Below are 24502 nucleotides of genomic sequence, written 5' to 3'. Positions count from 1 at the left end.
AGACCCCAAGAGGAGCTCATTCGATTTATCCCCATGGAAAATGGCTCGCTCATCTGGAACGCAGCCAAACAGCACTACCACTTAATACAGCAACATAGCTTTTGGGAGGTTCGGAATGGTCAAACAGCAAGACTTTGGACAGATGCGTGGAATCAAATGCCAAAGCTCCTCCGAGCCCTACAAATACCACTGGATCACATCAGGCCAGAACAGCAGCAAGAAAAGATCAATTACTACTGGGAGCAAGGGGGGGAACATGGATTCAGGAATTGGAAACATGGAAACCAATGGGCTATCAACGCAAACATGCAAGACACAGAGGCTTTGGAGAAGGAGTTGGACAAAAGAAGAATCCGCTATGACGAAGGAACTGATATCTTGAGATGGGGATATCGAACAAAAGGCGAGTTCTCCACTTCAGAAACCTACAAAATTCTTTGTCACAATAACACCCACTCAGATCCTATATGGAGTAAAATTTGGGGGCTTGGCTCTTGGCCCAAGATCTCTTTCTTCCTGTGGCTTGTTGGTCACAAAAAAATCCTCACCTGGGATAAGTTACGAAAAAGGAATTTCCATGGACCATCGCTATGCCCCAATTGTCGCCAAAACGAAGAAACGCTGCTCCACCTTCTGGATTCATGTCCACTAGCAAATCAGCTTTGGGAAAAAGCGGGATTCATATGTCAAAAAAGGTGTAGAACAAAAGTCGACATCACTGACTCCCTAAGGCACTGGCCTCCGAACCCATATAAAAGTCCAATACTCAACTGTTTGTGGAGCCTTCTCCCTGGCTTCATCACCTGGAGTATTTGGAAAGAGAGGAATAGGCGGATATTTAAAAATCAAAGCTCAAGGATCGAGGAGATATGGAACAATTTATATGGAAACCTGAATGAGACGTTACTTCTACACTCATGGTCAGAGGAGGATTTTCCTTCTCTTGACAATGAAATAAATATTATGAGCAACTGGCAATTGAACATTCCTCAGTCTCAGCACAGGAATAGCTCCTCCACAAGCAGCGAAGCTATCAAAAATACCTGGAGCCCTCCTCCCAGGCACTCTTACAAGCTCAACTTTGACGGAGCTTCCAAAGGTAACCCCGGAAAAGCAGGCTTTGGAGGCATCCTAAGGAATCATGAAGGTAAGCCAGTGCAAATCTTCTTGGGGTCCTTGGGGTGGGACACCAATAATTCGGCGGAAATTGAAGGTTTATGGCAAGGAATCCTCTTAGCCGGAAACCTCAACTTGCAACCCTTAATTGTGGAAGGGGACTCCCAAATTCTTATAAACATGGCAAAGAGATTGCAGAATGGCTCCCAAGCGAAAAAGATCTCAAATAGTTGGAGACTAGCGGCTCGTTTAGAAGCCATAGAACATGCCCTTCGCAGCAACAGGGCAATCTCCTTCACTCATATAAAAAGGGACGGCAACAAGGTGGCCGACCTTCTTGCCAATTTAGGAGCAGCTTATGATCACACTCTCCTAACAGGAGACCCAAGCATGATCACAGACAATGCTCAGGCTCAGGAGCTGGACAAGCTGATCCAAAATGACTATGCCCACCCGGATGCGGGTGCCACGCCGCATATGAATGACCCGCCAGATGTTCAACATGGGCGGTCTTAGGTACAGAAGAGGCCTTAAATGCTCCACGCCGCCCTGGATGGCAAGCGTGAGAGCTGAAGGGAGAGGGGACGGCAATTCATTGCCGATACTGCGCGACTTAAACGGTTTCAGATGGAAGTTAAGGCACTCCAACCCCGAGGCAATCCAGAGCAGATTAAGTATGGATGGAGAAGGGAATGTTTTGCAATGTTTCAGGATCGATTTGGGGATTCAGGCCTCAGTTTGTCAGGCATTCAAGCGCTGGTTCACGAGCTCTCTGGGGCATTTGCAGGTAGATACAGGGCTGCAAGGGAGGATAAGAGCGGATTCACATCCCTCATATCCCTCTCCACAGCACTGTCACGTTCATTGGTCTTCAAGAAGGGAATGGCGCCAAGACAGAGGCTCATTAGCCGTCGAGGCACTGGAAGGGAAGGCACTTCTCGTCCCCTGGATGCTAATCCGCCTCTATGTTGCTGTCGTTGTTCATGCCACCAGTCAGCAGGTGCACACCCAAGCTCTGCTCCGCTACCTGCGTTCGGAACGGCGGTCTTCACTGTCAGATGTGCGCAATGTCATTCCAACATCAATGCTCATGTTTCGGTCCTCTTCATGGAGGAACCGAAAGAGGAGGTGGGAGGATTACCCAGCGCCCAAATTCATCATGCTGAATGTTCCAGAGTTGCTGAGGAAAGAGCAGAGACACCACCTGGAACGAATGTTGTGCAACCTTCGTCTCAGCCAGCGCCAGCTTCAGGCAAAGCCAAAGTCGATTGGGGACCTCCACCGGAAGGCGAGTACTGGATTTATGAAGAGGACCCGGAGGACGAGGATTCGGTTGAATAGGCGCCGGCTCCACCATGCTTCGGCCCTCCGACAACTCTCAGGTTCTTGTTGTGAACTGCTACTCTTGTTACCTGTGCTTAATTACGCTGTAAATGTCATGGTTTGGCCTCCTAATTTTGTTACTCTATGTTCGAATGCGCCCGCGCGAAGAATACTGCTGAAGTACTCCTCTCTCTCTCCTTGGCCCCTGCGCGGGATTTATAATTTTGTTTTTTCTGTGATGCAAAAGCTTACAGCCCCTGCGTGGGTTGCTAGTTTCAGTCATGGCGCCCTTGCATGGGTTAGTGGTCAAAAGGGTGTTGCCCCTGCGTGGGCGTTTAGTAGTTTTTGGAAGACCCCTGAAAATGAAGTTTTCTGTAAGCACTATCAAACCAGAGGACCAGCCCTGGCCCCTGGGGACATGTAATCCTGGATGTAACTGTTTCAGCTTGTAAATAATAGAAGTAGAATAGTTTTAACGATAAAAAAAAACAACAACAAGGTTGAGCAAGGAGAAGAGGGGCACATAGAAGAGATCAGTGTGGTTGGGATCGAGGGTTCTGATAATGGAGGAATTGCTTCTCTCTTTGAAGTATCTGGAAGGCCTCATCAACAATCCCAATTATGCCGAGGACCTATATTTCCTCAGAATCTATAGTGAATTGAATGAAATTTGAATATTGTGTCCCTTAGAAACAAAATTTGTTTGAAAAAAAAATTATTTGTTCAGAGATCACTCCAAATGGGTGCCGACTTTTCAATAATTTTCGGAATGGACTGCACAAAATATTTATCAAAACACTTTGACGGCCTTCACGCAATAGCAACATCGACAACACTCTTGCACACAGCTCAACTGGATTCGTCTCAAATAAGTTCCATAGGCATTTGAACAGATTGATCCTTTCCCAAACATTGAATCCATCCACGTTGTGCCATCACCCACTCAGCTCTGCTCCAATCCACCAAAATTCACAATATTTTCTATTTCTCTCAACACTCCCATAATTTGAAAGCATGTGCTCTCTTTTATGCACAACGTAAACACAGTGGGAATGCAACACGAACTCAACCTTCACGCACCAGTCACAATGGTTGTCAAAATATTTCGATCTAAGCAAAAAGATTCCCCGTCAACGTGAAATGGTTGTTAAATTGTGAGAAACAACAATCTTACTCCCATCCACTGGTTCACACAAATATACAAATTCCAATTTATTATAAGATTGATTGTGGAATCACTCTTTCGCTGGCTGATTTCAACTGTCTTAAGGTTAAGAGAACCAACGCAGACAAACTCTTCCAAAGTCTTGAGAAAAGCACACAACTTTTCATCATCATACATAGGAATGAATCCTCACACTGCCATTAAAATGATGGACAAACAAAACACTAAAAAATATAAATATATTATGTTATTCCCTCTGCCCAAGAGGGGCCAAGACCCAGGCCACCATGGGCTCTGATACCAATTTGAAACATTGATCACTACTACATTAATCAAATAATGTTACATATAAATACATGTAGTGTTATCTAACGATAAGTAGACTATCTTGGACACACAATCACTTGGTTGAGAGAATATCTCAAGCACACACCAATCTAGGAAACATCTAGATCTAAACAACTCCTAAGGAATAGAAACAGACTCCTTTACATATAATGAATCCCAACTTAGACAAGTAGGAATTATATTTCCAAGTTTCTAACACTCGGTCTCTTATCAAAACCACTCTCCTGAGAACATTTCATAGTCCCTTTACACTTCTGACTTGAGACTAGGCGTTTCCACAACGTTGTGTAGTTTCGGGGGTCCACTCTATCGCGGAGTCAATGCTAATGCATACAACAATAATAGTTGAAACCTTTAGTTGATCTCCCCTCTCTTAACTAGATAATGACCATGTACAGGGCTTTGACGAAAGAATACATAGTCCCTTCACTTGATTCCCTTCTCGCATATATTTACAAAGATGAAATGAAGGGATTGTTTTGCCTAAATATTAAACTAACAGAGCCATATTTTACAAAGAGATTATGCAAATAATTTACACACAGATGCCTAGATGTGATGCAACCAACTCACAAAATAGAAGAAGATATACATAAACGACTTCAAAATAAGCCTCTTCGAGGGGGCAACCTCATTTACATTACACAAATGAATAATTCTTGGATGATTCAAATGACAAAACCTCCTTTCTATATATAGGAGTGTAAGGGGTCACAATATAATCACAATCGACATAACAGTGATAATGCACGGGCACAACAATAACAATAGTGGGATTCTATGGAGCACAACAATAACAATAAGGGGGCTACACTAATAACAATGAGGGAATACACTAGTGTTATAGGGACCTAACATGCCCCTCTCCTTCAAAAAATTGTTGTCCTCAATGCTTGAGTAGTTCTGGATGCTTGTGTATAAAATTATCATCCTCCCATGTGGAATCTTCTACAGGTAAGGTATTCCACTTGATGAGATACTCTGAAATTGATCGCTTTCGTAGCTGTCGAGTTCTCGCTTCCGTGACTTCTTCAAGTTCCAATATGGGTTTTCCTTCCTCATCAAGTTCTGGCAATATTTTTTGAACTTGGAGTTTGTCACTTATAACCTTCTTTAAGCATGAAACATGGAAAACTGGGTACACTCGAGAAGATGGAAGCTCCAATTTGAATGCCATAGTACCAATATTTTGCAACACCTTGTAAGGGCCATAAAACTTTGGTGATAATTTATCATCCTTCTTAGCTTGTTTGAGGGACATTTGTTTGTATGCTTGTAGCCGTAAATATATCTATTTGCCTAAATCAAAACTTTTTTCGCTGCGATGTTGATCTTCCTGTTGTTTCATTCTATTCTATGCCAAAGTGAGGTTATCCTTTAAGATTTGAAGAACTTGTTGTTGATGCTCGATGTGATCTTCCATTGCTAGAACCTTAGAATTTTCTCTTAAAGATGATGCGATGGATGGTGGATGATATCCATAAAGTGCCATAAACGGGGTCATTTTTGTTGCAGTATGGAAGGAAGTGTTATACCACCATTCAACCAAAGGTAACCACTTGACCCATTGTGTCTACTTATTGGATACAAAGAAACGAATATATCTTCCAAACATTTGTTCACTAACTGAGTTTTCCCATCTGATTAAGGATGATAAGATGAGCTATGAGCTAATTGAGTACCTAGACAAGAAAATAATTTCATCCAAAAATTTCTAGCAAAAATAGGATCTCTGTCGCTTACAATAATCTTTGTGTTTCCATGTAGCATTTGAATTGTTCCCATAAGTGCAGTAGCAATTGTACTGGCTTTAAATGGGTGAGATAATGCACAAAAGTGTGCATACTTGGTAAATCTATCAACTACCACCATGATGACACTCTTTCCTTCCAACTTGGGTAAACCTATAATAAAATCCATTGAAACCTCCTCCGAACGTTCACTTGGAATAGATAAAGGTTGTAACAGACCTAGGGTATTAATTGTCTCAACATTATTTTGTTGGAAAAACAAACATTCTACCACAAACTTTTGAATATCAGATTTAAGGCCATCCCAAAAAAAATCCTTCTTAACCCTATGGTAAGTTTTTAAAGATCTTGAGTGCCCTCCTAAGGGAGAGGTGTGCAATTCCAGAAGAATCTCTTGTTTGAGCTGGGAATTCTTACAAAGGTATAAGAGATCCTTGTACCATAATGAATCATTATTCGAGCTAAATGTATCATATGTACTGGGATCTTGCTACAACGTTTGAATGAGTCACCACAATTCTTTGTCATTCTTCCATCATCCCTTGCTTTGGTTATTCAATCTGGTTGGATAATAGAAATTTCACAAAGCAATGCTTCCACATACTAATCCTTTCTTGAGAGTGCATCTGCAACAACATTTTTCTTCCCTTTTTTGTAGAGGATTTCAAAGTCATAACCCAACATCTTTGTTACCCATTTTTGTTGTTCTTCTAAAGATAATCTTTGTTGTAAAAAGAATTTAAGGTTATCATGATATGTTTTTACCTTTAAGCGCCTTCCCATATGTAAGGTCACCATTTCTTAAGTGAATGTAGTATTGCCAACAATGCATTCTCATAAATAGCTTTGTGTAAATACTTTCCTTTGATTGGAGGACATTCAAAAGTAATGGGTCTTCCTTCTTGCATTAAAACAACACCAATTCCATTTCCTGAGGCATCACATTCCACAATAAAGGTTTTTGTGAAGTCTGACATAGCTAAGGCCGGTGCTTGTCACATTGCCTCTTTAAAATGCTCAAAGGCCTTAGCTGCTTATGGAGTCCAAGAAAATGCATCTTTCTTCAATAATGTTGTTAGAGGTGATGCTATTCTCCCATAATTCTTAACAAAATTGTGATAATACCCTGTCAACTCAAGAAATCATCGCAAATGATTTATGGATGTGGGAATTTTCCATTCCTTAATGGCTTTAATTTTGTTAGAGTCTACCTTAAAATCCTCATGAGATACAATATGACCCAGATATTCCACCTCTTATACTCCAAATAAATATTTGGAGGTTTTTTCATATAATTGTTTCTCCTCCAATAGCTTGAGCACCCCGTCAACATGGTCAACATGATCCTTTCAAGACTCGTTGTATATTAATATATCATCAAAAAATAATAACACAAATTTTATAAGGGTTTGAAAATGGAATTCATCAAACCTTGAAATGTAGAAGGTGCATTGGTAAGGCCAAAAGGCATGACCAAAAATTCATAATGACCTTTATGAGTTCTAAATGCTATTTTCAGAACAACTTCATCTTCATTCTTATTTGATGATATCCTGAACGAAGATCCAACTTGGTGAAGTAAATTTCTCCTTGTAATTCATCAATGACAGGAATGGGAGATTTATCTTTAATAGTGAGGTTGTTGAGCTTCTTATAATCTGGACACATGCGCCATGATCAATCCTTGTTATGCACCAATACTACTAGAGCAGAGAAAGAACTTTGACTAGTTTGAATTATACCAACCTCTAACATTTCTGCAACCATACGTTCAATTTCACTCTTTTGGGCATATGGATATTTGTAAGGTCTGATGCTTGGAGGAGTACTTCTTGGAATCAAATGAATAGCATGATCATGATCACGAAAATGTGGAAGGCCTTTGAGAGTCTAACAACTTAGAATGATGTCCAATAATTTTTTGAGATCTAGAGAAATAGATGAATTTGATGTTTGATCCCCTAGTGAGCATAATTGTGCAATTACGCCCCGTTTTTCTTTCTTTAAAAGTTTTGTCATGCTATTAGAGCTAATTATCTTTCCTGGTTTCCCTGAAATACCCCTAAATTCAACTTCCTTTCCTTCTCAAAAAATTTTCAAGAAAAGTTCTTGAAAATTGACTCTTAGTACAACATGATTACCACCCATTGGAATGGAAATCATTGGACTATTCAATACATATTCCACCATGGTTAACTTGATATTATGACACTCTCCAGAGCAATTTATAGTTCCTCCATTTGCAACCATCACTTGACACTCTAGTGCTGGATATAGGAAGCAACTAAATTCCTTGGCTATCTTACAATGAATAAAATTATGGGTACTACCTGAATCAATCAACACTATTACCTTTTTTTCACGATAGATCCTTCTACCTTGAGAGTTTGAGGAGTGGTACTTCCTATCAATGCATTACAAGATATGGTTAGATTCATTTCTTCTTTCTCTAGGGTTGGTTTCTGGTTTATATCCTACTCTTGATATTTCTTGCTCCTTTTCTTTCTCCTCTTAATAATCTATGTAGAATAATTTCTTCTCAGCACACTTATGACATTTAGTGTATTTGCTATCACAACTGTAACAAATCCCTTTTTCTATTTTTTCCTCCAATTGTTGTGGTGTCAACCTTGTAAGTTTTAGAAGACTAGGAGCAGCAATACTTCCATCTGTATAGTTGTGAGTGGCGGACTTCCTTGTTGCCATAATTTTTCTTTCAACTTTTCTTGCCACCCTAAATTCCTTCTCCAATGAATCAGGTTCCCAAAGGCGAACCTCATGTTGGATGTTATCTTTTAAAGTCCCTATGAAGAGATTAATCCTATGCCCCTCTAGAATATCGGTTACCCTAATATTCAATTTTTGGATGTTTTCAATGTGCTCTGCCATTGAACCCCTTTATTTGAGATTTATCAATTCGATAAAGATGGTGTTGCTATTTGTATCTTCATAATGTGCTATCATTTCCTCTGTAAAAATTGACTAGGTGACAAGTGGTTTGCGAGAACAAATCAATATATACCATACAAACTGATTGGGTTCTAAATATAAAGATGCAATACATACCTTATGAGGGTTGCACATCATGTAGATTAAAATATTACTCCATCTGTAGTATCCAAGTTACCGGATCCTTGCCATAAAACTTCCTCATATATATATTTGGAATGTGGTGGTCCTTAAACCCCCCATTGGAGTCTTTAAAATCGTAATTGATATTCCTTTTGCCTTCATCATGATTTTCATGGATTTTCTTGTCACCACTCAGACGCCTTTCTTCTAGCAAGTTTGCCAAAACTTCCCTCAACCCATCTATCTTGACATTCATAATTTCTTCCATGTCTACTTTTAAACCATCCATCTTAGCATCCATTCCATTCTTCAAACCATCCAACTTGGCTTTTGTTACTTTTTGTGAGAGTGAAATTTGTTGCACTTGGTCACGTAATTTTGATATATCATGTTTCATTTCTGCCTCTTCTTCATGATTCATAGTAGAGATTTCGGGTCGCTTACTAGGCGTTTCTATTTTTTTTCTTCTGGGCATCAATTAATGACAACTATGTTTCACTATGCCCTTTGAATCACTTCAAACTAATTTTTCAAACCAAACTTATCCAAATTTTTAAAAAGACTACACACATTTTTTTTCACTTTGTAGGAGCTCTATATTGAATATGTTGTATCTCTATAATTTTAAATCTTCAAGGTCTAAATTTTCATTCTATTGTAGCTCTCTATGTCCTCTTTCCAACCCCATAGGTTTGATCAAGATTGGATTATCCAAGAAAGAGGTATGTCAAATCTCCCACGATGACCTGACTATAGTAGAGCGAAATTCTACGAAGTGCCACATGTCATTGTTTCGACCTTCGGCCTTGAAAACGATACCCAGTAAACTACGGTCCGTCCTCTTTTTGTCACTTATTATGAAATTTCAATCCGATGCTCAAAGAGAACGTTATGATGATTTTCCCAAGGTCACCTGTTTGAGATCAAATTCTAGAGCCTCCAACAACCCTACATTCTTGACTCAGTATCTCCGAAAATATAGTGAAACAAGATCTAAAATTCGGTCACAAGGTTCATTAAGATTTGGGCTCAAAAGGCTTTTAATTGCAGCATCTGAAGCTTCGTAGAAAACAAGTTATAGCAAAAATCCCATGATGGTGTGTTTGAAGCAACGCGACACTAGAATCCAAAGCTCTGATTCCGAATGTTATGCAACCAGCTCACAAAATAGAAGAGATAGATAAACGACTTCAAAATAAGCCTCTTCGAGAGGGAAAACACCTTTACGTTACATAAATGAATAATCCTTGGGAGCTGGATCAGAGGTTGAAGTGTACGATTCGTGAAGCTAATATGAATCTAACAGATGGACAACACCGCAAATGGTTTGTAGCGTCGCTAACGCCACATCTTAGGAGCGCGCTATCACAGCAGAAGTTAACGACTCAGGGAGAGGCCTTATAGATCACGATGAGGCTGCATGAAATCGCGATGAGGTAGTTGAAAAACCTATTCCTTGAGATGCAGAGTCTAAAACAGGATAGGACAACCCAACCATAAGTGCATGAAGAGGTATGGTGCCTAAAATGCAAGGGTCAAGGTCATGATAAGGACCACTTCCCGGTGTTTGCAAATTACCTCGCGGGAGGAGGACTGATGTCGTTAAGACCAGAGGCACAAGCATGGCCTAGCGCGACGCCTACTTTGTGGTGTGTGATTTGTCAAATAGGAGGGAAAAACGCTACAGACAACTGCCATTTGTTATAGAAGTACACACAGAATTCGCAGCAATTGTTTTGTAACTTTTATAGGTCAGTGGGACACTATGAGCGCACTTGTAGAAACTATGAGTTAATGATGGATAGAACTCCTACCTACAGAGTTCAAGCCAAAACGCGACCCCTAGACCTGAATGCAGGAGTGGCACAAACTGGATTTTAGGGGCCGGACGAAGCCGAGGTGGAGGAGGACCTGGAGGAGGTCGCAGATAGCTGATATGCTACAATTATGGAGGGCCAGGACATTATCATGTCTATCATGTCTTTATTGTACCTTGTTTGATCATGCGATGAAAGATTGTCCTACGCTGATAGCTAGGCTACATGACAAGGGAGCACTACCGCCTCCCCCGACTTAGAACCTACAAATGATGAGGTCTGAGCCACGCGAAGAATATCCAAATGTGAACATTGTGCTCCGAAGTGGAATCGTGACTGGAGATGATAAAGGCAAGCAGCTCAAGATAGTACTTAGGTTCGCAAAGCTCCGATGAAAGAAGTAGAGTTTTATTTGGAGCGTGCTAAGGAAACCTTCATGGAAGCTAAGAGAGCTTCGCTAATGCCTCCACTTTAGGAAGCAAAGATAGATTGGAGCCGTAAATGGACCCATCTGTGCTTATGACATTCCTGGAAACATGCATGAGGCTACTGCGCGACAGTAAAGCTTTAAATGGATTGCAGGAACTCATTAATAGATGTGTTGGGACCGCGCCAAGAGAACTACATGTAGTCAGGAAGATTGGAAAGCATAAGAAAAGGACAAGAAGAGAAATGATGCCAACTACGCAAATTGGAGAATATGAAATGGACCAAGTAATTCTGGATTTAGGATCAGACGCGAACGTTCCGCTGAAGCAGACATGGGAGCGCATGTGGAGGCCTATGTTGCAATGGTCTCCTATTCAGCTGCGAATGGCGAACCAACAGAAAATAATACCCATGGGGTGATTGCAGGGAATCATAGTGGATATTGAGGGAGCAAGCGCTAGTAGACTTTGAAGTAATAGAGATTGTTGATGACAGCAATCCCTACCCCGCGCTCTTAGGAATTGATTAGGCCACTGACATGAATGGGGTGATTAATCTGAAGAAGCGCAAGATGATTTTTGAGAAGAAGTCTCTGCGCGTAGTTATACCCTTGGACCCTGCTGAAGGATCGCGCTATACAGAGCCGGTGCGCGACTATGAAAGTGACAATAATTTGGACTGCATCTACAAAATAACCATGTGAGAGCAAGATTGGTTAAATACCACCAAGGACAGACGGATCTCATGGGAGCGCAAAAGCTCTTGTACTTCAGATTCAGATGAGGAGATAGAGCGATGGTAGAACCGGTTACATGAGATAACGACACTGAACTGTAATATGATGACAAAAATGTTGCGCTGTGTATCGACGGAAGTAAGGGATCTGCCTACTTATGATGGGTTAAGTGAGGTAGATACTTTCCTAGATAAGTTTGAAAGGGAGGTGTCGGAAAAGCAACATTTCCAAGCCCTGAATTGGGCAGTGCTTGCTACGCCTACGAGGTGGTGGGGTACGCACAAGGGAAGCTTTGAAGACTGGCATGCATGCAGGAGGACGATGCGCACACAGTTTGGGAAGCCTAAAGTGTGATTAGCCGGTAAATGCAATGGACAGGATGGTCCACACGCGCATCTGTCCAGGTGGGTACAGGCATATGCCAAACAACCTACTACATAGATGCACATAAACTTCGCGTTGGGAGATACGGTCAATAAGCATGTGTTGGGGGGGGGGGGGGGAATGCGCCAACGACTCCTCAAGTGGGAACGACAAAATGTGGAGAGAATGATCACATAGAAGGTTATCCACACGGAAGCATTAAAGAATGTGTGCAAAGCACTGAACAAGGTATGCGGTGCACAATGAAGTGATTGGGACCTACGCATACCACCAGTTTTATGGGCTTATAGGACAACGTGTAAGAACCTGACAAGACAGATGCTTTTTAGGATGGCCTATGGAGCGAACGTTGTAATGCCGATGGAGTATATCATGCATAGTCCGCGCATAGTAGTGCCCATGAATATGATAGATCGCGGAGCCTCGGAAGAATGGATTGCGCAATGGGAAGAACTCGAAGAAGAACGCTTGGGACCTGATGAAGAGATTCAGCAGGGTGACCTTAGGCTCCAAGAACTCATGAACGAAAGAGCTCAGTTGAGGGAGAAAAGTGCCCTGGCGGAAGCAAAAGTCCAAAAGCTTGAGGAAGAAATAAAGAGGGACTTTCTTGATAAAAAAATCATGGTGATAAAACAGGATGAGCGCGATTACGTTGACAAACTTTGCGACTACCACCGAGAGTTTATCGGTTTAATGCATTGGATGGGACTGTATGGTATTAAGGAAATCACAGAGGGTGGCACGGTGCAGCCGATGAAGTTAAATGGTGAACTCTTTCTAGGGAAAGTAAATGGTAGTCGGCTGGAGCCGTATACAGGCAGATCGGCCAACTTACTAGCCATGGGAAGCACAGCCTTAGTGCTTCAAGCAGTTGGAAGGAGGCGCGGGACTATAAACTACTCTACCCGGGAGGTGCGCGATGTCAAGGCTACGCGGAGGAGCGAAGTGTCACTAGGCCCGCGGCAGCGCAAGGGTAGCTGCGCAGCCACACAAGTTGGCTGGAAAGTGACCATTATAGTCACTATTCACGATGTGATGCTTGGTTTGAGACCAAATAGAGTGGGCGGCAAGCGTTTAAGGCAAACTTTATGGGCTAGATTTGGGAACATCTGCTGCCAAGGGAGCATTAATGGACCGGATTTGGGGGGAATGGTCGAATTTGAATTCAAAAGGCGTTATAAATTGCAAAGGCGTTCCTAGCAAACAACACTTAGCCATTTGAGAATTGCGCTATCGTACGCCCAGAGATTTCTTAACCGAGACCTGTTTGACCTGTTGGAGTTGACGGAGTTACCTGAACAGTTGAGAGATTTGTCGAACGGCAATATGACAGCGTCTGAAGAAGCCATGGATATCAGAGAAATGACCGCTGAAGAAGCCGCGCATGCCATGACGATAAGAGATGACCCAGAAATCGTCGGGATAGTTGCAGAAATCCCTAAATCACCGCGCATGCGGATGCCCAAGAAGGATAAGAAGCTTACGGTTCTGGTGCGCGTGTCCCCTCGAAACCTACTGAGAACTAAACTGACCATGGAAGAAAAGGGGAAAGCGGTTAATTTGGAAACCGAGGGGGAGGAGGAAGACCTTGAGGAAATCCTGGTGGAAGAGGAGGAGGACGAAGAGATGGAGGAAGAAACCGAGGGTGTGGACCCTTTGACCAAGTTGCCCATGTATGTTCCTCCCTGGAAGAGTAAGGTAAGGGTGCCCAAGGACCTAGATGAGAGTAAAAGCTCTCTGCAGAGCCTGCTGCTACCCGATGATATCGTTTTTGATGGAGCATACTTGGGACGGGTGACGGCTCTAAAATTTGAAGACTGGGATCTCGCGAACCACGAGAAATTTCCACATCTGGAAACCGCGCAGCTAATGCGGTTGAAGAAAAGCACAGCGGCGAGAGTCAAAAATTTGGAGCCGCATAAGTGGTTGCGCAAAGTAGAGAAAGCAGGGTTGTTAAACCGACTCTCGGTGCCACATTAACATCGCGCCCCAGTGACTATCTTTGTCATCAGGCAGCTGCTCTGCCTAGTGCATGATGGGTGTTTGTGGCTGGAGGAGCCCATCCCCATCACGAACCACCTAATTCATAGAATTACCCGACTCCCTTGCAAGGGGGAGGACCCAGCAGATATTTCGGAGGATAAGAGCAACGATTTGGCCATCGCGGAGGCCATGAAGCAAAAATTCAAGTTGGAGAAGAAGAAGAGAGGGTACGTGATCTCCAGTATCAACAATAACACAGTCAGATTTGCGACCCAGATATTGGATGGCAAGGTTATGCAGAAGTGTCGCGCGAATACGGTGCTCGCGTCAGTAATAGCACTTGCCGCGCAGTGCGCAGAGGGGGTCCAGTTTAATTGGTCGGAGTACTTGTGCAAAGAGTTCCTGGAAATTTGCCGCAAGGCATAGGAACAGGGGAAGACTTTCCACTATGCATGGCTCCTATTGTCCAAAGTGTTGGTAGCTTGGGAATTCCCCGAGGACAGCCAGTCCCCCACAATTGCAAAGGATCTTCTGGAGGCAACAAAGTACGCTTCGTTGTGGGCAACTAAATATGCGCATAGGATCAGAGACAGCAAGATATTCTAGGTGTTCATGGAGATGAACATCAGAATGGGGATTAACCGCAAGCCATGGTTATTGCCCACTGTCTACAATAGTTTACAAAGCTTCGTGGAGTTCAAGGCGGACTTCCGTCACATATATATCCGAGCGCGCAAGGACCCCACGAAGAAATGGAATGAGCTCCCTGACCTGGCCACGGAGGATGTCATCTTCGTCGTGCTAGAGTCGTGGTCGCAGGAGTGGCACGCTCCAGCCATCTTCGCAGTGGAATCAAAGAAATCCGCTGCACAAAGGAAAAAGGAGGATGCAAAACTATGGATGGCATAGTTGGCAGAGAAGAGAAGGAACGAAGCAGCAGCGGCCAAGGCACAAGAGGCACGGGACACTGAGAAGGCAACAGAAAAGGAGCGTGAGGGCCAAAAGTCACCCTCGCCTGAACAGGAGCCCGAAACAGAGGAAGGTGGCGCGGACCCACAGACAACGTCCACACAACTGAAGCAATAGCACTCGAGAGAGCAGGTGGGGCCACAGAAGAAGTCAAAAGCCTCCAAGACTTCTTTCGAGCCGATCACCCTCACTGAGGGGGATCTACATGATATAGGGGAGATGATGCGCGACGTCACTGTGGAGGCCCTCCAACAGTTCGTGGAGGAAAATCAGATGGTTTTGGGGGCCTTCTGAACACAGATACAAAAGTTGCAGGTACACACTCCCCAGGCTAGTACTCTATCGACCAGCCTCGCAGTAGGGACGGCCGAAGCTGAGGAAATGTTGCGCTCCCGCACAACCAACACTATAGTGCTGCCAGAGGGGGCGCTGGTTACAGAAAATGAGGCCGACAGGCCTATGGTCAGTGCGCTGAAGGGAGTTGGGATAAACATGGTTGTGCTCCCTCGAGAGACGCTCTATGTGCTCCAGGATGGAGTGACTGCAGAGCTGCGGGCCAAGGAGAATCGTGCGCTCTAGGTAATGAGCGAACATCGAATTAACATGGAATAACTGAGCCTGCAGCAGAACGAGGTAGTGGCACAGAACCAACAGATTGCGCAAGTGGTTGAAGAGGCTTGCCAGATGGTCCCTGAGTTGGCCATCCCAGCAGAGGCACCAGCAAAGGTGCACATCCGGAGGTTAGTAGCAGGGGTGCGCGAGGCACGAGAATAAATTACTAAGGTTCAGCTGGAGCTGAACCTTCAGATAGCTGAGTTGCATTTGAAGGTGCAATCTTCAACTCCACCAGAGGTGAGGGAACAACGCGCTAGCGCCATCACAACGGGAACAGAGGAGATCAACAGTGCAGTGAAGGAATGCACCAAACTTTTGGAAGAGTTGTTCGAGGTCCTCAGCACTCTGTAAGAGGACCCCAACATACAACGCTTAGAAACAGAGACGCGTGAGCTACAGTAAAGATATGATGATATAAAAGGGACTGCGCAGACTGTGGCCCTTACAAAGAGGCTCCCGCGGATGCAACAGGCAAAAGTGTTTGAGGAGCAGGTAGACACAACGTGACATAAGGAAGTGGTTTTGAAGGCGCACGTACAACCTTGGATCAATGAGGCCTTTGTCATTACAACCTCAATCGAAGCCAAGCTCATGCAGGTGCAGGGAACGCAGGACCAGATGCAGGGAAGCAATTCAGGTACAGCGATGTGTGAATAGTGCGTCCAGGTGGTGCAGCACGCAGCTACTTAGTGCACTGCCGACCTTGCAGCTGTCCGAGCAGAGTTGGGAGGTCTCCACGCGAAGATCTCCGCACCAACAGAGTGACTCGAGGGTGAGTCACGATGTTTGTGTTGGGGGCCTGTTGGGCACGGGATCCCCCAAAGGAAGTTTTGGGGATACAAGCACAGATTTTGGTCAAAAGATGTAAATCCGATGTAAAGACTCCACGTTTTGTGGTCGCGGAGTGTGAAGTTTGTACATGAGTCATAGGGTTGTCCACCCTCATTTTTGTAATATAATGTCGGCTTTAGATATCTACCCATGGTCCGCAGACCATGGGATTGTATAAATAGAGCGAGGGTCTAAGTTGTAAGTTAGCAATAGAGATGGAAAATGAGAAAATATGAAGAATTGAGTCTTATCTTAATGTAGAGTCGAGTCGTTGGGTCGTAGAGTACGAGAAGGCTCTGCAGCTGAATGCGCAGAAGCCTAGTAGTCCGTAGCTGAGTGCGCGGACCCCTGCAGCTGAGTGCACAGGGTGAGTCGAGTCTATAACTGTTGGAGAAGTAATAAAAAGAAGTTTCATATCATTTCTATGTATCTTTTTCCTATTTTGTGCATTGAACATATTGGGTATAAATTGCAATTTCATTGTTTATATGATGCGTGCATTTATATGATTATGTTGATTAAGTGAATATGAGATAAAGTATCTATTTACGCAAAGTTAACTAACAATTATAAGAAGATAAGTAAGATTCGTTGTGTAACTTGGGGAAATAGCGCAAATTGTTGCTTTAGCAGCACGAAAGCTCCTAAGCCCCTCGTTAGGGCTGCACGAAGGCAATTATAACAGATCGCGAAGGTCTCGCAGGTCAGGACAGTGCGCGAAGTGACCTGCATGAAGGTATTCACAGTTGGACTAAATCGACCCCTCAAACATCTCAAGGGTGCAGAAACTTGGTTCCAGCATCCCCCCATACTACTTCGGGTGAGACCTCAGTCCGCGCTCCGCGGGCTGTTGCCGAAAGGGCCAGTAGTGTAGGGATTTGTTTGGATAATTAACTCTGAACCTTGGTCAGGCCCCCTCAAGCCAATAGTTATAAATTGCTTTTGGATCTATTTAGTATTCCTCGAGATACGGCAACCCCAAACATCACATCCATTTAAAATAACATAAGTGACAAGAGAGTAAAAGAATACACATATTTCTCATTATTTTATATAACAGAACCAAAGATAGTGAACTTTCCAACCTCTATTTCTCCTTCTCTCAATCCTACAATTCCAATTGAGCTTCAAATGTATATCACTTCTAAGAATTTTTTTTTTTGAATCCTCCAAATATTATGACATGAAACCCTTATATGTGATCTTTTTTATTTAATTTTTATGACTTTGGTTTTATCAATATGTACAGTGATACCTATATTAGATCATAAATATTGCAAGTTTTTTAGTTGTTTTTCAAGATTTTAATGACTCCTTTCCCAAAAAACAATATTGTCAAAGTAAAAGAGAAAATTTCAATAAATATAATAGGTACTTATAATTTAAAAAATAAATAAATAAAATGAACTTATTCACCAAAATTATTCACATATACTAAAGGACAAATACCTGAATATCATGCTCCTTGGAAGTGTTATTTATGTCAAACTCTTCTGAATATTTTTGATATCTCTCCAGCATCTTTTGCATACTTCACATAACAGAAAACATAACGTATTAAAAACTTTCCATAAAATATTATGAATTTTTATTGAAAATGAACTAGAAAATTAATATAAAATATTTTAAAAAAATGAAAACAATATATCGAGAAAGTAAATAATTATTTAAATATGTGAATTTTTAATTAAATTTTAAAATTAATATTGTTATAAAAAATACTATATTAAAAATATAGGAATATAGGAACATTTTCCTTCGTAAATATGTTTTTAAAATAAATATTTTTATTATTAATTTACAAATTTATACTTGATATTATCTAATTATAATGACAATAAAATTTTAATATTATCTGATTAAAAATAAAATTGTGATGTATTAATTTTTCACTAGTAATTTATCATTCATATATGTATTTAAAAATATCAATTGAAAATTTGATATTTATTTGGAAAAAAAATTATATACATAAACTAAATGATTAAGCAAAATACTCGTTATGTTCCATATATATCTTCAACAAAACTAACATCCTTAATAACCACTAAAAGATACGACATTGTACATAATCAATCAAATCCCTTAAGGCACTCCTAAGACCGTAAATTTGGATAAATACCAGAAGGAAAAACCAATCAGATGACAGCATCCACCTTCAAATAATTTAGAACTAGAAATGGCTTCATATTAATATGATGCTTTACCATGAAAGGAATGTCGTCATATAAATTTTGAAGCCTTACCATTAAATGAATGTAAAAACATTTCCATTTTTATAATATTATATATATATAAACCATAGATTGACGACACTTGTAAATGGTTTTAAAATAATCATTCCAATAAATGCTACATTCCTGATGTGGAAATCTCGAGATGTCTACACAATTAAACCACACATGGTGTTGTAAACACCAAGTATGAAATGTATTTTGCAAGAAACCTGTATTTTTGCCGGAAATCTTCACATAAAGAATAAAAGTAAAATAGATTGGAGTGGAATTGCGAAGATGAACTTCCATTGCCTTCGCAATATTTCTTGCAATAATCTTTAAAGTATAGAAAGGAAAAAGGGCTGCTTCTCATTATAGAGTCATTATAGAGTCACTAAATGAGTAAGGGATTTTCAAACAATATGTAAGGGATATTTAAACAATATCTCCATTACAATGTATTTTATCTACCAATAATAGAAAAATTAGGTTTTATAGGTAATAACAATGTCTAATGTTATCACACAAACTATCATTTTAGATTAAAGTCCTAAAGATAAGGCATTAGCTTTTTCGAACTAAGAAAATGGCCATAGTAATCTCACCAACTCTTTTCTACACATTACGCTAGGGTAAATGGAATTTATGTGGTGATTTCCCTATGGCTTATTAAGATTAATGTGTATGTACTAATAATGGAAGTAATGGAATTTATGCGGTGATTTCCCTATGGCTTATTAAGATTAATGTGTATGTACTAATAATGGAAGTGAGAGAGCCTAGCAACATGAAACAAAGAGGAAAAATGAAAAGGATTTTTGTGTTAGTTTGGGGTAGTGGATGAAAGGGATACTAGCACCTTGCCTACTTGGGCTATAGAGTCATGTATGAAATCTAAAAGGGCTACTCTAAACTAGGATTAGCAACTACAAGTAGCGCAGGTGACATGCCCTACAACAACCCTAGTTTGGTTGTTTGATCTACAAGTAAATTGTAGAAATGATGATGTCTCAATCCAACTTGGAGATTGACAAGGAAGGACAAGGTTTAGCACTGTGCAACTTGACAATTATGATTTGGTTCTAGGGCAAGAGTTTTTTAGAGCAAAGCTAGGTGTGCCAACTCCATATGTGCACTTTTTGTTCATTCTATCAAGATTTTATCCAATAGCAGTGTGGACCATGAGAAGGGGCATTGATTTGGGAGCTAGAACTACTTCTATTCACATGATTGGCAATGTAAATCAACATTCAGATGGAGGTATTTTAGCTCATTCCTGGATAGATTGTGTAGAGTGTATTCTTTCACAACGTGCACAGATCTTAGTATCTTTAAGAGATCAAGTTTCGGGAGAGACATTGAAACCAAGATAAAGAGTTGTTGAGGGGACGAAGATGCATAATTATTTTATATAGGATATGATAGAGACACCCTTGACTGAGAAGAGTGGCCAAGGAGGAGATGTACCTTGGTATACACAGGACAAACAAGAGATTGATTCTGACATAAAAACCCTAAGAGAGAGATAATGGACCGAAGATCCAAAGTTGGAATGACACATAAAGGAGGCAGAAGATAAAATCAAGTCCCGTGTTCCTTTATTGATATAACTGACATAGAGGAATGAAGGGGTTTTTCTAACAAGAAAGATTGAGGATAGAGATACTAGTGGTGGTCACGATGATTACCCAACCTCACCTTCACATTCAACCATGGGAAGTTGGCTCGTTGTCACAATCCGGATGGCGGGTTAATATGATGGAGTTCCTTAGGGTAAATTTCCTTTAATTAACATGGGATGATTGAGTAGCTACATGGATAGCATTGAAATTCAAGGTGGTTGCACTTGTGTGGTGATGTGATTATTGTAGATTTGGCACTATGATGATGTTAGATACCTTATTAGATAAAGACACGGGGGATCCATCACATGGAGGCATCTAGGGGTATGCATTGGCAGATGATGCATGTAGGCACGATTAATGGTATAGCAATTCATATTGAAGTTGGAGTTTGATTAGTGGCTTGGAGAGTTCACTGGATGGAGCATTGCCCACAACAACAACAATTTGAGTGGGGGAGGATGTCAAAACCTCAAATTAACTCGCGTGCCTACATCGCCCATGACCGACTTGGAGAACAGAGTGGCATCGTCGACGGGTGTGGGTTTCCATCGCATGCAGTCTGAAACTTGATATTTTGGCATTAGGTGGGAAATTTGGGGTTTCATGGTTTGGGCATTTGTAGAGATTGCATGTTCGATGTGCAAATCAGGGACTGTGCACATAACTGAATGAGGTTGGACTAAATGAGTTTCATTGGTCAGATGAGAGTGTGCAATCGAGCACATGACTATAGCATGATAATACTTATGTTGAGTTGGGATCTCAGAGTGTGGGTCAACTGCATGCCATGGCATAGCCCAACCGAGTTTCCCATGTTGCCCAGAGGAGAGTGCACAACAAAGCTACACAATGTGGCAGGACAAGGAGATGAGGGAGGACGATATATGGGTGCACAATGGTTGAACCGCATGTTCAATTGTATCGATCCGAGACGAGTTTAATTGAGGGGGCAGAGGTTGTATTGTTGAGTAGTTGGCGGGTTATAACTTCAATCACCTCAACAGGGTGCGAGCCATGTGTAGGCTAGAAGTAACAGAAAGGGCACAACCATTTTGATTGCACGACTCATATATATTGGCAACCAAATGATGGACAGGAGTTAGCAAACTACAAGCGAAGAAGCAAGAACGATGAGCTTGAATACCTTGCACAACCACAGATCCTGTTGAGATTAATGATGAAATGTATTAATGGAGTGACAGTTCAACCAATCCTTAGATTAGGAGTTTGTTCCTGATTTCTAGGGTGTTGTTTCAACTTCCCTAATACTTTGTAAATTATATATTTCTCATGTAATGATTGTAATGGCAGAGCTTGTTCTGCAGAGGCAGTCTCCAGTTAGTGTTCCACACTTGTGAGTTGCCTAGGTTTAATTCAATTAATTTGATTCTTCTGTTTTTAAAATGGTATCAGAGCTTGTTCTTTTAATATTTTTTACTATTTTTTTATTGTTTATTGATGAATGTACTAGATTTACTTGGGGGTATTTCCTCAGGAAGAAGAGCCACACTTTTAAATACTTCAAGGAGTTCAAAAGTATGGTTTAAAAGCAAACATGTAAATGCATCAGGATTCTCCGCTCAAATCGAGGTGGAGAGTACAAAAAAGCTTGTGTCCTCAAATGATGCAAAGATCATGTGATACAACAACAGTTTATAGTATCCCACATTCCTCAACAGAACGGGATTGTAGAGAGGAAGAACAAAACCCTTCTGGAGTGTGCTCGCAGTATATTAGAAGGTAAGAATATTTCTAATGGGTTTTGGGCTGAAGCAATTAATACTATGGTATATCTAAAGAATAGGAGTCCAACAAGAAGTTTGGATTTCAAAACTCCTTTTGAAGCTTTATTTGGCTATAAAGCCTGCAATTATCCATTTGAGAGTTTTTGGTAGTAAAGCCTTTGCTCATGTCCAAAAGGAAGATAGAAAGAAACTGGATTCAAAGGCCATCAAATGTATTTTTGTTGGGTATTGTAGAGAATTTAAGGCTTGCAAACTGTTTAATCGCTCTACTCATAAAGTTTTTGCAGGCATAGATGTAGTGTTTCATGAGCAAGTTAATGATGGAAGCCATGAGAGTGCTAATGAAGAATGGCATGTGCCCTTGGTGGTGGAAGAAGGAAGTGATGAATCAGGTGACAACGATGAGTAGCAGTAGCAACAACACAACAAGAAGGGAAAGAAGATGATGTAGTTGTCAAGCTAAGTCCACAAAAGGATGATCAGACAAGGTTTGAAGCTACCCCACCACTCAGAAGAATAGATAGGAATGTTCAATTGCCAACAAGGTATAGAAAAAATGATTTTATAACTAGTATGATGAATGTTGTTGAACACTCTACTTCTAAGGAAGCCAGTCAATATAGTGAATGGAGGGCTGCTATGTGATCCAAAATGGATCCTAGAAACCTCTAAGTCTTCATATACATAACTATCGGAAACACTGTCGCATGGGAAAAACATTAAGAAATGGCGGAAAACAGAGTAAAGCGAAGGTTCAAACAAGATGGACAAGAGCCGTCAGATCAGACCGATCAGCGGTCAAGATCAAATCGGAATATCGCAATCGGCGGAAGTCAGCGGAGTACATCAAAGGCATCCCTATGGAAATCGCGATAGCAATCAGCGCGGTCTAGCGACAACCGTTGATCGAGCGCACAGATCAACGGCCAAGATTAACTCGCAATATCGCATTGCAGTGATACAAAGGAGCGGGGCCAATACAACATGCAACTTGCGATAAGCCGGACCTGGCGGGGTTTATAGATGCGGCTTGATAAATTTTGAGTTCCGATAAAAAGGGATTTATCGGGCTTTTCTGTGTATTTACGCATTTCCATTATAAAACCGAAATACAAAGGAAATGCCCTCGAAGCGATAAAACCAGACCCCAAAGGTGTAAAAAATTCTCATTTCCCACCCCGGTTTTCAGTTTCAACTTATTTCTCCAAAATAGTTAAATGCCCTTTCCCATATCCATACATTCAACAACTGAAAATAAATTTTGCTGAAAACACAAATTCTAGAAATTTTACAGATTGCTGGAAAATGCATAAATATAAAAATCAGCACATACAAACAACCATTCAACACATTTAAACACAGTGATTTTTGGTCAAGGTGACCCTGGAAAAACCCCCTACAACTCTTGGGGAAAACCAATTCGAGAGCTCTTTCTTATTTCTAGAAAATGCTTTTTACAGTGAGAAATATTCAGCAAAAAATCAGCAAGCAAACTTATACAACTTATCTCATTTTCCGTGCCTCACAGCCAACTGAAAAACTTGTAAACAGCAAAACAGAACAACAATAAATGTTGTACGGCCTCCTAGAAATGCATGCACGCTACCATTAAATACGTTGCACAGATTTCCTCGATTTACGTGCTAAGGTACAACCACTTGTTGTACGGATTTCTGCTCCTCGATTTTTGTGCACTTGCTGTACGAATTTCTGGAAAAACGTGCCCAATATCTGCCTTTCACTGTGTGCTAACTCAGCTGTATGGATTTGCTAAAATGCTGCCTTGGAATGTGTGCCAATCTGCTGCCTCCTTCTCCTCCCTGTCCAGAAATCTCCCTTGCTCTCTTGCTCTCTTTTTCTCAATTTGCTCATGAAAGAATGAATGACCTTTTCCTTCTTTTCCTCCTTTAATCTAACCCTAAGTGACTTTTGGGGAATCTCTAAATCCAATGTCTTAAATAGATTGAGATCTAGGGCTGAGATTAAATGCTCATTTAAATCTCACTTTCTATTTTTTAGTTCACCCCACGATAATAAAGACCCACTTAGTCATTTATTTCCAAAGTCACTTTTCCTTTCTAATTTTACATTGACTTTATTAAAGTCACTTTAAAATTAGACTTCAGTAACTTTATCACTTAAAGTCACTTTTAAATTAAATTTGACTTTATAAAAATTATAAAGTCACTTTAGGAGAAAAATTAAATTCTTTTGGACACTTTTCCCTAGGCCAAAGATCAAAGCCTTAGGGAACCACCTGTCCTCCGGTACCAAATTTCAAAACACCCTCTTACCGAGGAAGGTGTTCCTCACCACACCCATCTTGTCTCTGAAGTAGTCATGCTTGCCCCGTGGTAAGGCTTTGGTAAGCATATCT

At 41.2% G+C, this 24502-nt stretch overlaps 1 protein-coding gene across 3 annotated transcripts in view; it reads right to left on the bottom strand.

Moving 5' to 3' along the window:
- LOC149212067 (truncated transcription factor CAULIFLOWER A-like) overlaps positions 1-24502 on the bottom strand; it is a 350643-nt gene that overhangs the window by 286357 nt on the left and 39784 nt on the right. For all 3 annotated transcript variants that reach the window (XM_089391689.1, XM_089391690.1, XM_089391688.1), the window contains one exon: positions 17989-18070. In XM_089391689.1, the coding sequence (XP_089247815.1) occupies positions 17989-18070 (82 nt within the window). The remainder of the gene's footprint in view (positions 1-17988; positions 18071-24502) is intronic.

Source organism: Pinus tabuliformis, chromosome 1_1 (assembly GCF_031772625.1).
Source record: "Pinus tabuliformis cultivar Carrire ecotype Pingquan chromosome 1_1, CPIR1, whole genome shotgun sequence".
In the NCBI taxonomy this organism is placed as follows: domain Eukaryota; kingdom Viridiplantae; phylum Streptophyta; class Pinopsida; order Pinales; family Pinaceae; genus Pinus; species Pinus tabuliformis.
Note: the sequence above shows the minus strand (reverse complement) of the source record. Positions and strands in the feature narration are given on the sequence as shown.